The sequence below is a fragment of the Salmo salar genome, chromosome ssa27, assembly GCF_905237065.1.
Source record: "Salmo salar chromosome ssa27, Ssal_v3.1, whole genome shotgun sequence".
NCBI classification, from domain to species: Eukaryota; Metazoa; Chordata; class Actinopteri; order Salmoniformes; family Salmonidae; genus Salmo; species Salmo salar.
Window position 1 is genome coordinate 2,001,484 of NC_059468.1, and position 23,326 is coordinate 2,024,809.

Sequence of the window (23,326 nt, forward strand, 5' to 3'; positions counted from 1 at the left end):
CATGATTGTTTATATCTCACATGTATACGACCATAATTTATACTTGTTTCCCGGTCGTTTCTCGCGACTGTTGACTGATCAATATATCTCACACGCAAATAATTATCTTCTTATTCTATGTGTGTGCTTTTAAAACTTAACCTAGAATTTAATTTAAAACTTCTATGTGTATTCAATCTGTGTTTTTGTCAATCCTCTATCTATGTGTGTGTGCTTCCTCCTTCCATGGAATAGTCAGACCTGTTTTTTGCGCAGACCTTGACTAGCCCCCTCCCGCTAATATACTCTAGATCCGTTAGATCTCAGAGCATTAGCCCGTCCAATGTATCTTGACCAGTTTAACAGTTAGGCCTCAACATTAGCCCGTCCAATGCATCTTGACCAGTTTAACAGTTAGGCCTCAACATTAGATAGTTTACTTTGGTAGTGGCCACAGATACATGGGGTCATTACGGACCCCACGCTGCCTAGGATGGCTCTACACCCAATTCCTCTCTTCCAATTGCATAGAATGTTGCCAATATCAGGGTTCTCTATACCATATTCTGAAGACAGGTCACCAGGTGTATGCCCTACCGGGAACGGATATTTTGGCGTTTAACACTTAGACTACACTAACTTCCTTCTCCACTCCATGCAATCATACAGGTATTATTCCCCAAATCCGCATAAATAAAGATTTACTGACCTTTGTCTTGTAGGCTGGGAAAAGCAATGTAGGTTGGATTCCGTCACCGTCCCTGTTGACCTTAGATATTTACCGGCCTGTTATGGAACCCCAATTTCAGGGAACAGGTCTTTGATTCACGAGACAATGACCCGCCCGTGCACGGTTTTCGGCGTGTTACCTTAGGAAGACAGGGACAGATTTTGGATCCCGGCTCAAAGGACCAATTGTTACGTGAATTAAGTTATCAAGGTTCTTAAACCGAACTTCAATTTAAACTACTCAGCTTGTATACCAGAAGGTGTAAGGTTCCGGTTGAAATAAACAGACTGAGGCCCAGCTAACAATGGTCAGAACGTTTATTTATGAGAGCTCTGAAATCCTTACAATATACAAAGCCTTTTATATTAACACACACACACAAACATACATCAGTAGAGAACTCCACCCCGCTTTAGGCGGCTGTATTTTTCCACAGTACACATACATTCCTTATCAACCTTGCCATCTGTCTTCTAATCTCCTGCCAACTAGCCGTTCCCAGGCCATTGTTTCTCTCCCTAACTTAGGGAGGCATCTTCTCCTGTTCCTTTCCCAAGGTCGTCTTATCAACTCTGCCCTGCTCATTTTGAAGTGGTAACAGTGTCTTACTCACACACAGTATTGGAATATAGTTTTTAACCCATTATTATAGCCTTATTTCGAATACATTTCAACAGGTTATAGGGTTTCTGAGTGAAATCATTTAGTCAAACCTTTAATCATATAATTTCCATTACAACAACTCTTTATAATTTCCATTACAAAATAATAGAATTTCAAAGTAATGGTATGATTTGAATAGAGACTGGTGCTTTTCATTCATTTTATAATTGAATCCCACCTGTTTCAATCATTTCTAATGAGACTGATCAGGTCTCATAGGAAAGTAATCGACACCATTAAAATATTTCCTCTCCCTCTTCTTTCCCTGACCTTCCGAAACCATTTAAATACCTTTCAAAATAATTTCCATCCTTCTGCATACCCAATTTGAAACTGAATGGAAAAGAGCCCATCCAAAATAAATCCCACAGTGTCAACACCACTAACCCATATTCATAACCAGTAAATGGTGTGTATGTGCTGGTGTATGTGTGTGTTAAACCATATGTCCAAAATAAACAGAAATGGCCAGGCCTTCCCATGCTTTATTTAGCATGCACTACCCTTAGTCACAATACACCCATATGATATTATATGATTGGTCTTTCACTGTCATAATCATGTTCAAATATTCTGGTATTGTTAATAGACCAATTTCCAATCAACACATTTAATATCTGTTTCACCTTAGATTGTTCCTGTTAACCATTCTAAATGTAATAATTTTTCCTGTTGCAAATGTAGTCAATTTCTCAGCTGATTAAATCAGTGCTATTTGATCCTAGGCATCAAATAAAAAGTTGTTTTAGACATGGTCACCTATGTCTCCCTTAATTAACATACACACTGTATTGGACATCCATTTTTCCTGGAAGCAAGAATTCTATTCAAGACCCATCAGATAATACAGTGTTCCATTAAGTGGAATTGACCCCATTTTAAAATAAACAATCCCTGAGCCCCTTTCCAGTAGTCCTATCAGTTTAACCTGTTGCATTAGTTTAGTAAAATACAAAATTGTTGTTTAACAAATGTAGAACCTTCAAAAAGTCGGTGATGTCTTATCAGCTTGGCAGTCAATACTTATTTCATTCTGCTTGTATTACTGGACACTGCTCCACGTAACTCCTGCTCAAATTCACTGGAGTTACCTAACTATAAAACCAAGCAACAATAATCAAAAACTGTCAAAGAATGTTTCTCAAACCTCTACTTCAAATGTCCCACTACCTGCTTGCTTTCAACTGCAGCTAATCTTTTTTTACAATCTCAAGGTTGAATCACTCTACTCATCTTTTAACCTTGTATTGAATCCTCAGTTTTTCAAATTACTAAAATATTGCATCGTTAGAGTGCTATAAAAAGGTACTAATAACATATTACCATTCACATACTGTCAACACTCATCACGTTTACATCAATCCTCCTTAATATATCAGCCAATTCTTAATCAATTCAAAAAATTTATTTTCCAAATGACTAGTCTACATCTCTTCCCTTAAATTAATCAGAGTTTGTTCTGACACTAGAATAGGGAGTATTGCTGATCTGCCATCAGCTGTTAAACGAACTGGGCAGTCACTGGAATTAGCTGTGTTTGTCCTGAGAATCCTATAGTTTTGGCATATTTGCCAGACATGGGGAGATGAGAGGCATAATTTGGACTTACACATGTGTAAGTGGCTCCAGTATCTATCATCATGGGTGCGCCTCTGTTCTCTATTTGAACCTGCAGCATAGGTTCTTGATTAGCTCTCGTGGATATCATTGAAAACTGACCCTCCTCTGTAGGATTCTCTGGGCATCCCTAATATCCCTGATTAGGCCCCACCCATGGGTTCAAAGGGCCCTGTGGTTGTCTCTGATTGTTTTGCCAACAATCACAATGTTCATAAACTAACTAAAACATTTTAAAGTTCATTTTAGGTTTAGTAACCTCTTTGCTAATTCTTTTACCCCTCTCTTCTATAATCCACTCCTACTATAAACTATTTTCCAAGGTAGGGCTATCCACTTCCCAGGGCAATAATTAATTAGTCATGACACTTAATACCTTGTATTAGAACCAATACTATAATGTCTGCAAATGTATTACTGGATAATACAGATGACTTAATGTCTTATTCCAGTATAGCGCCTCAAATATCACTATTATTGATAACCCACATTACCAAAACCATTCACTCTTGTCTTCCTATTTCCACATAATCTTTCATAACAGTTAAACTTTTCTGGGTTCCTTACTGCACCTTGCTCTGTCTCCCCTGTCCTTTCCAGGTCCTTTTCTTTTACCTAAGAGGGCAGAGTCTCCTTATCATCTTTCACCTCTAATTCTATCTTTATTTCCACAACTCCAAACACCAGGGGGTATTACCCCATACAGAGAAACTATAATTTCTAAAACCTCTGTCCTCCACGATCAAAAATGGCTGGAAATCGGTGGCAATAATTTTATCCAATGCAATATCAATTTGGTCTTGTTTTGCTACATAGACTTTGGCATAAACTGGTCCATAGAAGACTGCGTTGCTGTTGGTCGCGGTGTAGGCCTACTTGACTGGGTGGATACATCTCCACGTGTGGAGGTGCTGGCTCCACCACTATCACTAGCAGGCTCGCTAGTTTCTCGAAATTCCGCTACAGCTAGCTTCACAGTTGGGTGCACAGTTCGCATATGCCGATGCAGGTTGTGCATATAACCGGCTTTATATGAGATTTTGTTTTGGCAAGTTCTACACTATGCTCTAACATGCTACTGTGCTTCCGACTCATTTTCCAGCTGTTGTTTTCACAGCTGTCCTTCCTCTCTCTCCTCGGCTGCTAAGTGTGTGACTGAGTGAGTTGGCTCAGTCCTCCTTCACTCATCTTTGGTTGACTCTGCGTGTCTGATCACAGTCAGAACGAATGTGTGCTTGAGCCTTTAGGTCTATATTATTTTATCGTTCTTTGAATTAGTTCATTCTACTCATTTAAATCTTTTGATTATTAATATCTTAATGTTTTTATATTTTTATAAATAGATTCGGCTCTTTGATATGTGAGCCAGCTCTTAGAGCCGACTCATCACTATTAACTAGATACATTAAACCAAATATATTACAGTAGATCTTTGCTCTAGCTTCGCATTCTACACTCTGTCTGCAGTGCACACATCTATCCATCGTAGAACACACCGGGGTAACGTTACCACCCACTGCCCAGTTTGCAAGCGTCTTCCAATTCATCATGGCGCCATCGTAGGAGAGCACACGGGGGTAACGTTACACTCCACTAACTACCCTGTTTGCAAGCGTCTTCCAATTCATCATGGCGGTGGGGGTAGTAATAGTTAGTTAGCCTGCACTCTCTGGTGCTTTTACTTCGACCAAAGAGAATGCATGGGAAATTGGACAAAGCTAACGTTATATACTACCTGCGTTTAAAACACAAAGGTCTAAGAACTGCAGCATGTTGAAAAAAATAGGCTAAAACGGAACACTGTGACATACCCTCCCCCTTGCCTTGGTTGCTAAAGCTAACGTTCACGTAGCTAGCTGACTGGCTAAAACTAACGTTAATTTAGCTAGCTGACTGGGCCAACGTCGTTCGCGGAAGTGGACAGTGAATGTTTTTGCGGGAAGCTTCAGGTGAGAAAATGTTTTTTTTTGCAACACAATTTGGTTAACCGAAGAAATTGAGTTATTCGGCCATAGTTAGCTAGACATGTAGCTAGCTAGCTATACTAGTTTAAAGGACATTTGGATTAGCTAGCATAGTACTAGTAAATAGCTACTAACGCTAGCTAAATATCGAGTTGAGTTTAATTTTGCTAAGCTAGCTAGCGTTACTTACTGTCTCATTAGATCCGCCAACGTCAATCTGATTAATCAGGCAATATACGCTAGCGTTTGTCTGATTAACCAGGCTGTAATACACAATTCGCGTTAATTGGTATACAAATAATAGTTTATTACACAGCCTGCTTAATCAGACTACGCTAACGTTAGCTCGCTAACGTTACCTCATAACATACAATTTATTATTCGCCGTCGTTGTGCAGTTTGGACCTTTTCATTACAGTAAAATAAGAATTCGTTTATTAATAGCTTACACTTAATACATATTTGAACTAATGAAAGGCGTTGTGTTGTTTTATCAACAACTGTGTAACAGTTCACGTGCCAAATGTGTTGATTTGTTGAGCACGCGCATATGCCATTGGCGATCTGTTGTTCAGTCAAATCGCTCAATGTTTACATTACAATGCCAATAATTAATATCTAAACAAATAATGAAAACATTTAACTGCAGGCTATGCTATGAGCTCTCAGAAAAGCGGAAGGAAATTGTCAATGTTTTGTCAACAGGACCAGATCACAGACCTTCTGTTGAAAACCTGAGAGCACCCATTAGAAAGGTGTCACAGTCTCCCAAGTGATGGAGAGTGGGGATGATGAGATGGAGATGACCGTGGGGGAGCTTCAGGGCTGGATACAGGAGGAGGTGGAGAATCAAGACTTGGTGAAACTCAGGCGGACCCAGCTGGCCCAGATGCAGAACCTAGTGCAGCGGAAGGAGAAGCAGGCCCTCTGCACCCGCACCCTTTTCAACACTGCCTGCGAGTGAGTGTTTTTCAGCCTGTTGGCTTAAGTGTTTAGCCTGGTCTCAGATCTGCTGTCATGTCGACTTTTTGTCAGTTTCTCATGCCATATAGAAATGTTTGGCTTGACCGTGAGCAGTGGCATTGGTAAGAGCACAAACAAGAGCACAAACAGATCTGGGATCAGCCTATAAGTGTTGTTTTCTTGGTCTGCAATGCTTGCATCTTATTTTTATTGCAGCTTATTGGATGACTGTCATTCATATTCCATTAACCCAGCTCAATGTAAGTTTTAGACTACTACATGATACTCTAGTTTTCCCTATACCCATCATGAGGTTGCTACAACCTAGCCTATGAATGAAAGTTTATAACGTAAGTGCACACGTCAGAGAGAAAGACAAATTGGAGTAATCAATGCGACAGTGACATTCAATACTGCCATGCACACTCTTTCCTACATCTAGCTGATCTAGGGTGTAATCATTTGTCCAAAAAGTTGCAAACGAGTTTCTATTGGAAAAATTCAGGTAGGTCTAAAAAATAAAAATAAAAAAATAGGTTCTGCAGATTGAATACTAGGGGTGTGTCGAGTACTCGGACAAAACAAGTATTGTAACGGTGTTGTAATTATCTGTGATCGGAATAATTAATTCACTCGCATTCAGTCACTCGTAACATGGCACAGGTTTCCCCTTCTCCAAACATCATGTATGAGTCAGAATCCGTAGCTAGTCGTTGTTGTTCAATACAGTGGGGGGGGAAAGTATTTGATCCCCTGCTGATTTTGTACGTTTGCCCACTGATAAAGAAAGGATCAGTCTATAATTTTAATGGTAGGTTTATTTGAACAGTGAGAGACAGAATAACAACAAAAATATCCAGAAAAACGCATGTTAAAAATTTTATAAATTGATTTGCATTTTAATGAGGGAAATAAGTATTTGACCCCCTCTCAATTAGAAAGATTTCTGGCTCCCAGGTGTCTTTTATACAGGTAACGAGCTGAGATTAGGAGTACACTCTTAAAGGGAGTGCTCCTAACCACAGCTTGTTACCTGTAAAAAAGACACCTGTCCACAGAAGCAATCAATCAATCAGATTCCAAACTCTCCACCATGGCCAAGACCAAAGAGCTCTCCAAGGATGTCAGGGACAAGATTGTAGACCTACACAAGGCTGGAATGGGCTACAAGACCATCGCCAAGCAGCTTGGTGAGAAGGTGACAAGATTTGGTGCGATTATTCGCAAATGGAAGAAACAAAAGAACTGTCAATATCCCTCGGCCTGGGGCTCCATGCAAGATCTCACCTCGTGGAGTTGCAATGATCATGAGAACGGTGAGGAATCAGCCCAGAACTACACGGGAGGATCTTGTCAATGATCTCAAGACAGCTGGGACCATAGTCACCAAGAAAACAATTGGTAACACACTATGCCGTGAAGGACTGAAATCCTGCAGCGCCAGCAAGGTCCCCCTGCTCAAGAATACATATACATGCCCGTCTAAAGTTTGCCAAAGAACATCTGAATGATTCAGAGGACAACTGGGTGAAAGTGTTGTGGTCAGATGAGACCAAAATGGAGCTCTTTGGCATCAACTCAACTCGCCGTGTTTGGAGGAGGAGGAATGCTTACTATGACCCCAAGAACACCATCTCCACCGTCAAACATGGAGGTGGAAACATTATGCTTTGGGGGTGTTCTTCTGCTAAGGGGACAGGACAACTTCACCACATCAAAGGGACGATGGACAGGGCCATGTACCGTCAAATCTTGGGTGAGAACATCCTTCCCTCAGCCAGGGCATTGAAAATGGGTCGTGGATGGGTATTCCAGCATGACAATGACCCAAAACACACGGCCAAGGCAACAAAGGAGTTGCTCAAGAAGGAGCACATTAAGGTCCTGGAGTGGCCTAGCCAGTCTCCAGACCTTAATCCCATAGGAAATCTGTGGAGGGAGCTGAAGGTTCGAGTTGCCAAACGTCAGCCTCAACCTTAATGACTTGGAGAAGATCTGCAAAGAGGAGTGGGACAAAATCCCTCCTGAGATGTGTGCAAACCTAGTGGCCAACTACAAGAAACGTCTGACCTCTGTGATTGCCAACAAGGGTTTTGCCACCAAGCACTAAGTCATGTTTTGCAGAGGGGTCAAATACTTATTTCCCTCATTAAAATGCAAATCATTTTATAACATTTTTGATATGCGTTTTTCAGGATTTTTGTTGTTATTCTGTCTCTCACTGTTCAAATAAACCTACCATTTAAATTATAGACTGATCATTTCTTTGTAAGTGGGCAAACGTACAAAATCAGCAGGGGATCAAATACTTTTGTCCCCCACTGTATACCTATTTTCTGTCTACTTTGCTGGGGTTATATGGTTGATTTTGTCTGTCTCCTTGGCGTTGTTTAGTAGGCCTACTTTGTCTGTCTGTATAATTATTCCGTTGCTGACGACGTCTGTCATTATGCTGTGATCCAAGCCCATGCTTCCTTGCTATTATTTATTCTCGCCCAGGCATGTTTACAGAGCGACAGATCAAAATTACAAATTTAGATATTTTATTTTGGTTGTACAAATGTTGTGGCATAAGTGTCAGGAGAGAAGTTTTGCTCCTCTCGAAAGTGAAACAATATATGGGACAAGCGAATTAGCCAAGCTTCATCTAAATCTGTGTCGAATAAATTCAGGCAGTAGTAGACAGCAGTGCATTAGGGTATTTATTAGCCTATTTCAATTGCTAATTGAATAGGACTAAGTTAATAGCCTAATGTGCGTTTCACCTGCCAGGGTCGTTTACCTTTGAACAATGTGTGTGAATGAGTGAAGGAACATAGCGATGCGCTCTGAGTGATAGCGCGCTCTTAGTGATAGCGCACTTGAGGTATAGTCTTTAACGGCATTTGAAAGTGCACTTCCGGGTTTTCCGATCACAAGTAGATCCAATTATGAGTACCAACTGTGATCAAACTGATATGAGTGTGACGATCGGCACACCTCTAATGAATACATCCCTGATCACCCGCACACACAGTTCACTTTCATAGCAGCCACATACAAACTGCATCAACACTTTGCTCTGTTGAGGAAAACTCGTTACAGTGAACAGGCAGAACTTATTTATCACCAATGATAGTTTATTCAAGCACTTGCAGGGAAGATCACTCTCCGGATAAACCGGAGAGGAACTCCAAAAGTTTACAGAATCACACTTTCATTTATATACTTAATCTACACAGAGAGCTGTTTATCCCTCCAAAGGGGAGGCAAGCTTACATGAGGGATACAATTTCCCCATGCTGGGCGCTCCTTTTGGGCTCCCGAGTGGCGCAGCGGTCTAAGGCACTGCATCTCAGTGCAAGAGGCGTCACTACAGTCCCTGGTTCGAATCCAGGCTGTATCAAATCTGGCTGTGATTGGGAGTCCCATAGAGTGGCGCACAATTGGCCCAGTGTCGTCCGCGTTTGGCCGGGGTAGGCCATCATTGTAGGTAGGCCACCATTGTAAATAAGAATTTGTTCTTAACTGACTTGCCTAGTTAAATAAAGGTTAAATATTTATCTTTTTTAAAGGTATTTGGTTCTGCTTTCTTAAAGCATTGATAAAACAAGAACAGGTTCTCACCAGTTCTCACAGTCTATGGGTCTAAGGGGAGTGATAAGATCTTTAGAGCCTCAACAGATGGAACAAGAATTCAGCCTGTCTGGGTCTTTAGGAGCCAGTAATAAATCACTCCTTTGTGCGGTGTGTGAGGAGGGTACTGGACAGTTGTGGAAAATTACCAGTGACATAGTACTATAAAACCAAAAGCTTACCTTGACTCAGAGTTTGTGTTGGATAGCCTTAGCCAGCTAGCCAACATAAATATCATTCCTCTCTGTTTGAGTAGGCTAAATTAGCTAGCTGCATTAGCTAGTAAGTGAAAGAAAATATTAAATACATTATTTTGTTAAAACCTGTTAAACTATTGGCTAGTCAACTACTCACCACATTTTATGTACTGCAGTGCTAGCTAGCTGTAGAGTATGCTTTCAGTACAAGGTTCATTCTCTGATCATTTGATTGGGTGGACAACATATCAGTTTGTGCTGCAAGAGCTCTGATAGATTGGAGGACGTCCTCCGGATGTTGTTATAATTACTGTGTAAGTCTAAGGAAGGGGATGAGAACCATGAGCCTCCTAGGACTTCTATTGAAGTTAATGTACTCAGAGGAGGATGGAAAATAGTTGTCCTGCAGCTACACCATGATGCTACCCCAGAGAGGGCTGTTAAGGCCCAATTTCGTGGTTTCCAATTGGTAGTTTACAGTCTAGTCCCATCGCTGCAACTCCCGTACAGACTCGGGAAGGTCGAGAGCCGTGCGTCCTCCGAAACACAACCCAGCCAAGCTGCACTGCTTCTTGACGCAATGCCCGCTAAACCCGGGGAGCCAACCGCACCAATGTGTCAGAGGAAACACTGTAAACCTGGCGACCATGTCAGCGTGCATTGCGCCCGGCCCGCCACAGTAGTCGCTAGTGCGCGATGGCACAAGAACATCCCTGCCTGCCAAACCCTCCCCTAACCCGGACGATGCTGGGCCAATTGTGCGCCTCCCCATGGGTCTCCCGGTCGCGGCCGGCTGCGACAGAGCCTGGACTCGAACCAGGATCTCTAGTGGCACAGCTAGCACTGTGATGCAGTGCCTTAGACCACTGTGCCACTCGGGAGATAAAAGCGTTTTAATCAGTTATTTGATGACGTGAATATATTTAGTATAGTTTTATCTAAAAAGGATACCTTTTTAATATTTCACTTTTCATTTTTCAGAAATTCACTGAGTAGGATGATCCTCCCTTTCCTCCTCTGAGGAGCCTCCACTGCAGCATATACATGTGAGACTGTTGTCTGCAGCAGTGCTATTGGACTCGTGGCTGTGGATTTGTTGTGCACTGATTTGACTGACATTCCAAAGGCTGCTGTTTCCGAATTCTTCGATAGCTAAGGATCCGAAGCTTCTGTGCATGTGTCTCTACTTTATGCACAGTCTCTGCTCTACTCGTTCGGCTGCCCAGAGAACAGGCTACTCTGACAATTAAAATAAAAATAAAGTTAGGTCAAATCTAAATCAATGTCTGCAAGATCACATAATGATTGATTCTACACAGAACCGACTATAATAGCATAGTATAACATTACTGTAAAACAAACACAACCTCACTTCTCTCATGTGGATAACTCAACAGCGCTAAGCACTAGGCAAAATGTGCTTTGATTGAAACACAGGTATGCTACAGTTTGTTAAAACCCTCTGCTCTAAAATTAGCTCACTGTACATAATAATTCTAAACAATACTGTACTTCAAAACAACACTACATAACTCAGGAAGATCTAAATGCATATTCCCATGAAACTGATTTGAGATCAAATGGTTGGCACGCAGATGCTGCGTGGATGTTTCATCAGTAAAACATTAAGAATTATAATTCATGATTGAGTGAGAAATGTGAAGGCAGGATGACCATAAAAATATGTGCGTAGAGGTAAAGAAACGTGTGGCAGAATGTGGGGAAGAAGCTTCCAGGGAGGGTGGGAACAGGGCTGTTACCTTCGGGACCGCAACCTCCGCCTTGACTGTTTCTCCACAGGTCTGTGGTGGAGTGTGAGACCGTTATGAAGGCACTGTACAGCAAACTGGGCATGGAGTACAGAGACACAGACTCTGAAGATGAAGGAGTGGGCCAGCAAAGCGTCATTGAGATCGATGATGGGGAAGCTGACAGAAACGACAACACCATGGCCACAGACGGAGGTAAGAGATTGAGGGAGATGTTGTTTCAATGGGAACAGAGAGGGGATGGGATGTCTTTTGATGTGATCCTCAATCCCAATACGTTATGCTTTATTATTTCATCTCCGTTCTATCGTTTTCTCAGTTGCTGCTTCCGATTTGGCTCCTGGAGAAGTCCCAGCTACAGACAGTGACACAGAAAACGTGAGAACTTAGCCAGATAGGATGTAAATGCACACACACACACACACACTTCTACGTGTGTGGTCTCAGCCATGCTCCTGACATGCTTTTCTCTCATTCTTCCTTAGTACAATGACATGGCAGATGACATGGAAAGCATGCCATCCTCTCCAGCTGTGACCACCCCTTTTGTGACTGTAACTGTTGCTCCAAATGAAGCCTCAAACTCTAATGATACCCCAGCAACCCCCCTTGCTGAATCAGAGTCTGAACCACCAAGTCCACAAGAAGACAGCGGCGATGAGTATACTCCATCAAAATCCAAAAAGATCTCAACAAAACGTCCAGAGTCCAGCAAACGTGGACGGCCGAGAAAAGGTGAAAGGAAGAGAAGAGAATCTGTCCGAACCAAGCATCAACTTGTGTCTTACAGGGAAGACTCGCCTCCTGTCCCAACAAATCCTTCTGTGCCAACGAAACTACAAAAGCCCAAAGCAGGTGACTGTTCTGCTTCGACAAAACAGCAGAACTCAAGCAAAGGTGGTGCAGCTTCCCCACCAAAATTACAAGAGGCCAGCAAAAGTGTTTCCACCGCCCCATTAAAACAACAAGAGGCCAGAAAAGGTGACTTGTGCTTTGCATTTTGGACTTCAAATGTCTGACCTTGTTTTGCATTATCGGTCTTCTCTAAATTGCTTGCAACTTGATGTCAGTGATATATCTTTAATGAAAATCCTTAGTTCTCATGGTGGTCTTCTCGCTCTCTCTGACAGAAACGTCCACTCCATTTGTGGTGACCAGCGTGTCGCAGGCTCCGACCCATGCACCAAACCCTGCCACTCAGCCACCTCCCGGCCTCACAGAGGAGGAGATCAAGACTGATATGAAGGTCCTGGCTAGGAGGAGGACCAAGACCTGGCACTCAGGCAGGATTACAGAAATCAAACCATCAGGTAAGAACACACACAACCACTGATTTATTTCTATTCTCATTGTATTTGTTTGTAATGGTGTAGATATGTCCATTGTCTATGCTTGATGTGTTTTAATGTATGCACAGACCCGGAAACAAAATGTCCCCATGGGGACAATCTTTTTTTATCTCAAGTCACTGACATATCTAGTCATAATTCTATGCTTTTATATCAGTTCATGTCCTTTACAGAATTCTTTGTTTTCTCCATGCTCTCTATATCTCAACCATTGATGCTCCACAGAGAATGGAAGCAGGTATAAGGTGGACTTTAGCGAGAAGGGGAGGAGCATGCTGTCTGGACACCACATAGCCTTTGACCACACTGCTTCACTGGAGCGGCTGTACGTGGGCGTGCGCGTGGTGGCCAAGTTCAAGGACGCCGAGCAGTCCTGGTTCTACTCTGGCATTCTGGCTGAGCTCCCCAACCGAAAGAACCGCATGAGGTATGAGAGTGTGTGTGAGTAGGGCTGTGGCGTTCATCACATTTTGTCAGCCTTTTGAGTGTCATGCAAATAACTGCCGGTCTCACAGTAATTGAGCATTAACTAACATAAACACGTTTAGCATCACATGGCTTACACCATAACCTATAAGCCACTGATGTGGACCTTTGGAACATAAATCCATTTAATATAGCCTACACCCCTCAAACTCAACTCTGTACGTCGAAGGCAGTTCCTCTGCATTTTTTAATTGTTCCACTCTAATCAGGGACTGTGTGCATTTATCAGGTAGAACAGCCAGCGTAGCAGCCATATGTGATAATATTATGTGTGGTTGGATGATGTTAGATGTAAACATCATGCTGAATATGATCCATCAGTGTCTTAGTAAAGCTCTGTGGCGCTCCTTCTTGTGTTTCAGGTTCCTGGTCTTTTTTGATGACGGCACACCTTCCTATGTCGGTTTGCCGGATCTTCACATTGTTTGCAGACCACGTAAGAACAGCCTCAGACTTTAAAAAAACATTTCTCTCATATTTACTCAATACTTCTTGGCTCAATCTTGTTTGATCCTCCTACCAAATGTAGGATGTTTTATTCAGATCCAGCTGTAGTTGGGTGAATCCACCTGTGCAACAAGATATTCCAAAGTAATTTGAGTTATCCATTTTTCAATTAATTGGCTTGTACGGAGCAGCAAAACTCGTACTCGGTTGTTGTCATGCTACAAGTTTAATCTGCAATGCAGGTGTTGGTGAGATTCTTGCAGAAAAGCACACAGACTCACACAAGCTAAGCCTCCTGTCTCTCTCTATCGACTGCAGTGCCGGAGGTGTGGGAGGACATAGAGGATGAGGCCAACAGGGAGTTCATCAAGGATTACATCAAGGTGTATCCCAACCCGCCCATGGCCCAGTACAGACCAGGCCAGCCCATCAACGTGGAGTTTGAGGGGATCCAGAGGAGGACAGAAGTAGAGCAGATTGACTGCAGCTTGTTGTGCGTTGTCTTCAAGGTGAGAAGCTACAACTGCTTAATCCGTAACCATGAATTAAGTTGATAGTGATTGACTTGCAGTATATTGTGCCTGGTGTTCTGGATATGCTGACCTAACTAAAGTCTAATTATTCACTGACACACATAATGCCAAGCCTTTTTGCCTGTATGTCTCACTGTGTGGTAAAGTATGTGTGTTGTCCTCAGGATGACGAACATAAGGAATGGGTGTACCGAGGCTCTTTACGTCTGGAGCACATGGCCAACATGAAGAAACGTGTTGAGGAGGCAAAGGATAAACCAACAGTGACACGACCCAACAGTGGTAAGTGTCTGTCTTATCTCCTTTTTACTCTGTGCCCTGTGGGTAAATAATACACATCTACAGCCTTGTGTTTGTCTGAATGAACATCTACGTCAGTCGTCTGGACAATGTGTTTATTTAGCGAGCACACTCTTTGTCCATCACCCAGGGGGAGCAGTTTCAACTACTACTACAATCCACCAGACTAGCACGGCTGCTGCCAACAAACCTCACGTCAGCCCCTCGTCAACAGTAATACCAGCGCAGGTCACTTCCAACAATGTCAGCCAGGGCCAGCCAGCTGCTGGTAAACAGTCAGCATCCGTAGGGTGAGTAGAATTTATGTCTGTGTTTATACTGTTTCTGTACTCTTTTCAAAAGTGCGTCTTGCAAGAATTTCTTGAATATGTATTTCCTGCATACATTATTATTCAATTTTATTAGGGTGGCAGGTAGCCTAGCGGTTAGAGCAGGGGTGGGCAATTCCAGTCCTCGAGGGCCTGATTGGTGTCATAGTTTTACCCCAGCTAACACACCTGACTCCAATAATCACCTAATCATGATCTTCAGTTTAGAATGCAATTTGATTAACCAGCTGTGTTTGATAGGGGATGGAGAAAAAGTGTGACACCAATCAGGACCTCGAGGACTGGAGTTGCCCACACCTGGGTTAGAACGTTGGGCCAGTAACCCATGTGGCGGAAGAATCAGAATTAGTTGTGTAACATAGATAATTCAGATGTCTTATCAGCATAATATGCTTATATGATACTTGTTATTAGAATGTATCCCTTCGGACTCTGGTGTTGGCAGTTGCACTTCTTCCCTCAGCTGGGGCTCAGTCACCCAGAGAGGGGAGAGGTCAGGCTTGTCTTTCACATGTCCCTGGTGCTATGCAGAATATCAGAAAGGGAAGAGGACAGGAGGGAACATTGTCTTCATATGTGAATGTGTCTACCAATTCTTAAACCATGTGAAGGATGGTGTGATTAATGGGGAACCAATTACTTGTCTCCACAATGTCTGTGCACCAGTCACTCCCTCCTTTGGCATTGGGGGATGTGTGTGGTACTGTCTGGAACCATTGTATGTCATCTTTGATGTTGCACTTATCCTGGGATAGTGTATTGGGCTGACTAGAGACTCACTCCCCTCAGTGAGCTTGTCCAGGAGTGGGGTCAAGAAGGGGTTTTACTTGAGATGGGAGTATCTAGAGTTGACAATTGATTTATGCCATTGGATGAGTTGGTGTTTTTGTGCTATGAGTACCAGGAACGAGATTGGAACCTCGTCTTAGGGACCAAACTGAACTATAATTTTTAGCGAATGCTATTTGGCTACGGGATACTCCTTTCTCATTTAAAGTCTCACCTTGTGACTCGTTCAAAACTTCTGTGGTTTGTTATGTCGACTAGGGGTTGGATCTTGACTATAAAAGACCTTTGTACTTCTGTCTCGCCGCTTTCAACGAATCATCAGAGACGGTGATTCGTTGACCAGCCATTGCTATTGCAAAGCTCTCACGATTAAAGATTTAGTTTAGGTATGACTCTGACTTGTGTGATAAGTTTCTCTCCTCATTTGATAGTAAAGAAATGAACCACCACACCCAAAAGCTTGCTAGTTCAAATCCCTGAGCCAACTAGGTGAACAATCTGTCGATCTGCCCTTGAACAAGGCTACCAACTCTAATTGCTCCAGGGTCGCCGTCAATAATGGCTGATCCCTGGCTGTGCACTCTCCAAGGGTGTCTCAAGGGGAGTAGGATATTCAAAAATCACATTTCCATTTCACGCCACACGCTTGTATGGGTTACAGACAGGGCCAATATAAAAGTACCCCTTATTTAACCTTTGGATCCTTGTTTCAGGCTGTCAACCTTTCCTCCCTCGTTCATTCTCCCTCAAACCCATGTCATCTTCTCCCTGGTCACGTCAGGAGGCCCTTTGTCCAGAATCGTACGACCGACAAGGAGTCGTCTGTCATCACAGCTAAAGGTTCGGTCACCTTCACCCCCCACCGTTGCTGCCCCGCCTGCCTGAACTGCATCCGGTCAAAGGTCGAGGCCAAGCACCGTGGACGCAACCCGCTGCTCATCCCCCTGCTCTGCGAGTTCCGCCGCATGAAGGGCCGCCACCGGGTCAATAACAAGGTGGGTGTAGGGTGAAGTTGCCTCTAGATGCTGATCATGGGTTAGTTGGGCATTTTCCCCTCTAATGGTTTAGGTTAGGATTGGGGAGGTGAAGCTGATCCTAGGGGAAACTTCACCCCTGGTCAATAACAAGGTGAGCACCTAGCTAACTGGACTGTCTGGAACATCATACTTCATGATACAGAACTCTGCCATTTCCTATAGTGATTACTCAGCTCCAGGGGTGCTAGGTCGTGCCTGATGCTGTGCTCTTCTTAACTGGAGAATTTGGAGCAGAGCAATTGATACATTTCCATAGAAACAGATGAAAAATAATGTATAATTCTGTTGTCATCCAAGATTCATACCTGTAGTTATTCAAAACTCTGGTATGGTTATGCTCTCTCTTTGGGTTTTCTCACCTCCTTCCTCCTCCGGCCCTCTGTCTTTCTCAGACGTATTTCCACATATTTTACCGGTCGCCGTGTGGCCTCAGCCTGAGCAACATGACTGCGGTGCAGGACTACCTTCAACAGACACGCTGTGACTTCCTCTTCCTGGACATGTTCTGCCTGGACCCCTTTGTGTCTGTGACCACCACCCACCAGCCCCGGCCCTACAAGATCAACATCCCAGACCTGACGCTGGGCAGAGAGAACCAGCCGCTGTCCTGCATCAACGAGCTCAACAACATCCGGCCACACTCGGTGATCTACAACAAGCAGCGTGTCGCAGCCAGTGGGGTCTCCATCAACACCAGCTCAGACTTTCTGATGGGCTGCGACTGCACCGACGGCTGCAGGGACAGGTGTGTGTCACAGGGGTTAACATTCTCCGTCACTGCAACGTATTTCCTTAACCTTTTTTTAAAGGACTAGACAAGCAGTTTAATACATGTACAAAATATTCCTCTTTCCCTAAAAGCATGATGGTCATTATTTTTTGTTTTACATGAAAGGGGAGGTTAACTTGGCCCCGCAGACAATCGATCTAACATCAACTTAAGTTTCAGTCATGGTATTTTTTTGTGGTTGCTTTAACCCCTGGTGTGTCATCATGGTGCCATGTTTTTGATACTCCTTGATTTCTGTCATGCAGAGTATGTACCAAGAGGTGAAGGTAGTAGCCAATGAAGAGGGGTGTAATTCCCTAATGTGGCACATCAAAAAAAAATAAAAGACGTCAAATTACAGCTCATCTATATCCATTCACCCAATGGTGATGTCTTATTCGGATTATATTCAGGGGTATTTTGGGTATGTAGAGGTTGTTTTGACATATGTATTTATGGACATGTGTATTGTGTTGTTGTAGGTCAGCATGCTCCTGTCACCAGCTGACCATCCAGGCCACAGCCCTGTTGCCAGCGGGCCCTGAGGACGTCAACGCTGGCTACACACACAAGAGGCTGGAGAAACGCCTCTCCACAGGGTGAGGCTGTTAATTGACAGATGGAAATGATCCATCAATCGCAATATCCATTTGACTGTTGGTCTCAGTTTTCTCCTTCTCAGCTCTTTCTCTGCATTTGTTATTTGTGACATGCTTTGATAGCAATGTCTGAAAAGCCCTTATTATTATTATTTCTATATTAACCACCTCCCTATGTCTGCAGTATATATGAGTGCAATGCACTGTGCCGCTGTGACCCACGGGTGTGCTCTAACCGGGTGGTGCAGCATGGCCTTCAGCTGCGGCTACAGCTCTTCATGACTGTGGGGAAGAGCTGGGGAATCCGCTGCCTGGATGACATTGCCAAGGGCACCTTCATCTGCACCTACACTGGTGAGTGAGCTAGGAATCTAATCTACCGTAATATCCGGACTATAAGCCGCAACTTTTTTCCCAGGCTTTGAACCTCGCGGCTTAAACAATGACGCGGCTAATATATGGATTTTTCCCGCTTTCACATTTTTTTTTTCTTCAAAAAAACACATTCTGTGACTTGCTCCGTTTTTTGCTGGCATGAAGCTTTCATTAGACCAATGAAATTGCCGAACGGGTTACGGTCAAACATCTTTTTTGTTTACTGTTTAGATTAAATCGAGCGCTCTCAAACTTCCCATCATTCTGATTATGGTAGTAATTTTGTCACCCTGATTCCTGGGGGCACAACAAAGTATTTGCAGCCACTCGACATCAGTGTAAATCGTGCATTTAAGGTGGCGCTCCGTGTTCAGCGGGAGGCTTGGATGACAAGTGGGGAGAAATCCTTCACTAAAACGGGCCGCATGCGAAGAGCAATTTATGGTCAAGTCTGCCAGTGGGTCCTGACAGCGTGGAGCATTGTCAAAAAATCCACTATCATCAACGGGTTTCGAAAGGCTGGACTGCTGCCTGTTGAAGAGGGCTCAGCGGGGGATTTGCCTCCAGATGAAAGTGACGAGAGCGACAATGAAAACGATCCAATATCGGATGAAGCAATTCTGAGGCTATTCAACTCCGACACCGAAGGAGATAATTTCAGTGCACAGGAGGAGGAAGATAGTGATCAATGACTTTCTTGGTAGGCTACTGTTTACTGCTAATTTTTTGTTACAAGCCGTGTTTCGTTAAAGCCTGTGTAAAGTTAATTTGTTTCAATGTACGGGTAGGCACCTGCGGCTTATAGGCATGTGCGGCTTATTTATGTTCAAAATAAAATATTTATTTTTTAATTCAGTGGGTGCGGCTTATATTCAGGTGCGCTTAATAGTCCGGAAATTACGGTAACCTAATTTAACCCAACACAGACAGACTGCTGTTAAGTATGATTTCTGTTAATTACATACTAGAGCTGACCCCTTTAGTCGACTGGTCAATTGTTTGGTCGATAGGCTGTAAGTTAACCAGCATATTGGTGTTGAGAACAATGCAGTGGAGACAGCAGCAGAATGACGAGATGAGAAAACAGCCCTTGCCTTAATTGTCTTAAGTGTGAAGAGGAAACCGCAACTTAATTAGGTCTATAGTCAGTTAGGTCTATAATCAATAGCCTAACTGTTATATGTGCCTGGCTTTATAAATCATCAATATATCTACAGAAATAAGGCAGATCCTGCTTCTGTTGCCTGTTTTTGTTTAATAGACTACTGATTCTGTGAGCACCAAGCCTCATGCAACAAAATGTCAAGTAAACGATTTCACAAATTGATAAAAGTTTTTAATCTTTGTTTTGCTGTAATAAAGACTTTACACTTTATTTCGTTAGCACAGGCTCTCTGGTATTATTTATAATTTATTTAGTGTTTACACCAAATTGTCCCAAAAATAATATTTATAATAATAGCGCTCCTTTTTCTTGATCTCCTTGTTGCTATTATAATAATAGTAATAATGTTATTAACATTAGTAGGCTTAGTATTGCCACCGTCAATAACCACCATCGAGCTGTAGGCCTAAAAGCACATCCTGTTTAGAAAACAAACTGATTCGATAAATTGAACGAAGTTTAGCGCTGCGCGTAAGGGATATATGAATCGCCTACAAGTAGCCTATCAACTTTCACAGTGAATGCTTTTGTTTATGTTTTGTGCGTATGAATTGAAAATTGCCAAATGCATCAGTAAAAAAAAATATTGAGCCTATTTAATGAAACCCTTGCTGTTAATAGATGGCAAAGCAGCAGCATACAACTGACCTAAACGTTTGGAAATGAAAAGTTAACTTTCTCATCCATAGCCTTAAAATGCATCTCAAGTGCAATTGCACTGTTTAGCTGACTCTGAAAGCTTGAGGGCATTTAGGACGTACTGCAGATCACTAAAATATCCTAATGATTATGGTCACACTTTCTCAATTCAAATATTATGGCGACACTAAAGGAAATATGGTTTAGGAACTTGGGAACCAAGCTCGAGTTATCAGTGTGGCCTAATCACCTGGACATGTTGAAATACTGCATCTTCACGCCGAGAATAAAAACCTCTAGGTTTCCGTCATAACGCAATTCATTGGAAAAAAAGAGAATTACTGGGGCCTGTTTGGAGAAAAAAATAAATAAATCCCGTCCGAATCGTTATCTGGAATAACGGACATTCTAGTAATACTAATCCCGCGTGAATAGGACTTTGGTCACGTGCATGCGATGCATACATGTGTCATCTAAAGAGAGCAAGGGTTGAGGGAGAATAGGTCATGTTTTTCCTAATCAAATGAGGGATTTTGGAACTTTTCAGTCAGAAATGTTTAATTATCAGACCGTGCGATAAACACTTTGATGTTCTGTGGTGGTCGCTACAGCAGGGAGGAGAGGGACCACGGGTGCTAGTCAGTCACACACTGTCTTTTTTTTACACAGTTCAGCAAGTCTGAGCCAGGCGGCACAATCAAATCAATTGCTGTCGGACTCCCGCTAGTAATTTGTGTCTTAATTATTTCATCAAACAGTTCGCCTAAAGCGTCAGACAAGCTCAGTGCATATAGTTGATTTGATTCAAACGCATAGGCTGTCTATATGGAAAAAACATGTTTAAACATTTCTACCAATCAATTGGTCAAAAGAACAGACGGCTCTTGGTCGACCAAGATCTGTTTTTGTCGGGGACAGCCCTATTACATACACTATTAGTCTTATTCTGCAATATATATCATTTTTGTGCTCAATACAAGCCCTCTAGCAGTGTTGCCCTCTTCTTCTCTCCTTCTACTATTGTAATGTCATTCTTCCTGTTATATTCCACACAATGCTCACAACTTTTTCCTTTGTCATCTCTCCCCTTAGGGATAATCATGAACAAGAAGAGTTTGAGCACAGAGGGAAACATGTACATGGTCAACCTGAACCACATAGAGGGAGCTGAGAGCAAGGAGGGTTACGAGAGTGAGGCCCACTGCTCCGACAATGAGTCAGGTACAGACATGCAGAGCCTGGCCTCACCTGCAGCCATAGCATCAGATCTACCCTATCTGTGTATTATGTTTATATGAATGTGAAAAAGATATACTGGGTTTCCATGTCGATTCATTAACTGTAAATGCACATACCCAGTGGGGACACAGAGATCAGGGAGTGCAAAGAGAAACAAGAGAACTGATCTCTGTAATGTTGCGGCCTCTGTTCTCCATCAGGTTCAGAAGAAGAGCCCATAGAAGAAGACAACAGTGAACATGATGATGACTGTGATGAAGGTGGTGGTGAGGGGGAAGAGGGAAACCACGACAAAGAGCCGCTATGTATGAAGAACTCGTATGATGAAGAAGAACCCAGTGACTATGAGGACAGTTATGAGGACAAGGATTACGATGTCAGTGAAGATGATGGCGGCTCTGATGATGACTTCAGGCACAACGTCTCCTCTATGGAGAGGAGCTACGTCACCCGTAGGCATGCCAAAATACTACAGGAGGGTAAGAGGAAACGGTATATACAGAAAAGTATACTGAGAGAAAAAACAAACATGGAGGGAAACTAAAAAGGTTAGAGGTTCAGTAGAGGATTCATTCTTATTTGGTTTGATAAATGTTGGTTTCTCAAAATACTGTAGGAAGGTAGAGGAAAGTAAAGCACAGACAAATCTAGACACAGACATCTTTATGAACTCCACTATTTTGGGATTTTTTTTGTTCCCGGACTAATCAAATGACACTTCTCTCATAGACCCAGCGAAGAAATCGGGCTCTGACGCCAAATCTTCTGACCAGCAGGATGGTACAGCAGAGGGAAATGACAAGGAGGCCTCAAACGCCACTAGGCATTTCTTTGATGGGGAGGAGTCATGCTACGTCATCGATGCAAAGCTTGAGGGGAATGTGGGTCGTTACCTCAATGTGAGTCATGAGGAATATTCAGAGGGTATCGTGTGTTGGATAGTATGCCCTGACTGTATTTTACTTATATCCATACTTCTCAGAGATCTGCCAACTATACATCTTATGCTGTTTTTCTCTCTACAGCATAGCTGCCAACCAAACCTGTTTGCGCAGAATGTTTTTGTGGACACACATGACCTTCGATTCCCCTGGGTGGCCTTCTTTGCCAGCAAGTTAGTGACCTTCTCTTATGATATTATCTATTGCTTGTGCTAATGGTTGGTCTTTTGAGAGTCCAAGCCAGCATTAATATGGGTTCTGCTCATGCCTTTGGCTCTATAATAAATGCCCATGCCCAGGTGGACTAAAGCATGTGTATTATAATATGCACTTCAGTATATTCATCAAATTGTCTTTTTATTTTTCAGGCGCATTAGAGCTGGTACAGAGCTGGCGTGGGATTATAAATGTGAGCTTGGTGTGAAAAGGTCCTCAAGAGTCCTTAATTGTCGTTGTGATCCAGAGTGCAGGGAAAAGTTATGAAAGCCCATACTACTACTTCCAGCTTGACCGCTGCAGTAAATGTATGAATATACTGTAATAGGTAGTCTTAACCTTTTTTCAATAAAAAAAAATGAACGTTTTTGTATTTTAATCATGCACTGAGTTTTTTTTGTTCATATTACAATTCTTAAATTGTGCTTTAATAAATTCAAGTATTTAAATGTCCTTTATAGCATTCCTAACTTATTCTGCCAGAATATTTCTAAACTATATTCACATGTTGAAGTTATTTCTGAAGAACTTTAAGGTATTAAACATTAAAGGCACTAGCTCGCACCTGAAGAAGGATCTCGCCAAAGACAGAACAGTAGCTCTGTGGTCTGGCTGC

General features: G+C 42.7%; 1 protein-coding gene across 2 annotated transcripts; it reads left to right on the forward strand.

The window, feature by feature from the left end:
- The first annotated feature begins 4,277 nt into the window (after positions 1-4,277).
- On the forward strand, positions 4,278-23,163 carry LOC106588190 (histone-lysine N-methyltransferase SETDB1-B). Of its 2 annotated transcripts, none has more exons than XM_014176932.2 (20): positions 4,278-4,566; positions 5,659-5,913; positions 11,529-11,692; positions 11,817-11,875; positions 11,983-12,478; positions 12,628-12,807; positions 13,072-13,273; positions 13,695-13,768; positions 14,098-14,288; positions 14,477-14,594; positions 14,743-14,902; positions 16,512-16,725; positions 17,160-17,512; positions 18,019-18,135; positions 18,320-18,489; positions 21,407-21,535; positions 21,754-22,032; positions 22,283-22,452; positions 22,579-22,667; positions 22,863-23,163. In XM_014176932.2, the coding sequence occupies exons 2-20, from the start codon at positions 5,729-5,731 to the stop codon at positions 22,975-22,977; spliced, it is 3,465 nt and encodes a 1,154-aa protein (XP_014032407.1). In that variant the 5' UTR covers positions 4,278-4,566; positions 5,659-5,728; the 3' UTR covers positions 22,978-23,163. The 2 variants fall into 2 exon arrangements, with proteins under 2 accessions (XP_014032407.1, XP_014032406.1); XM_014176931.2 differs by lacking the exon at positions 4,278-4,566 and adding an exon at positions 4,576-4,938.
- The last annotated feature ends 163 nt before the right edge of the window (positions 23,164-23,326 follow it).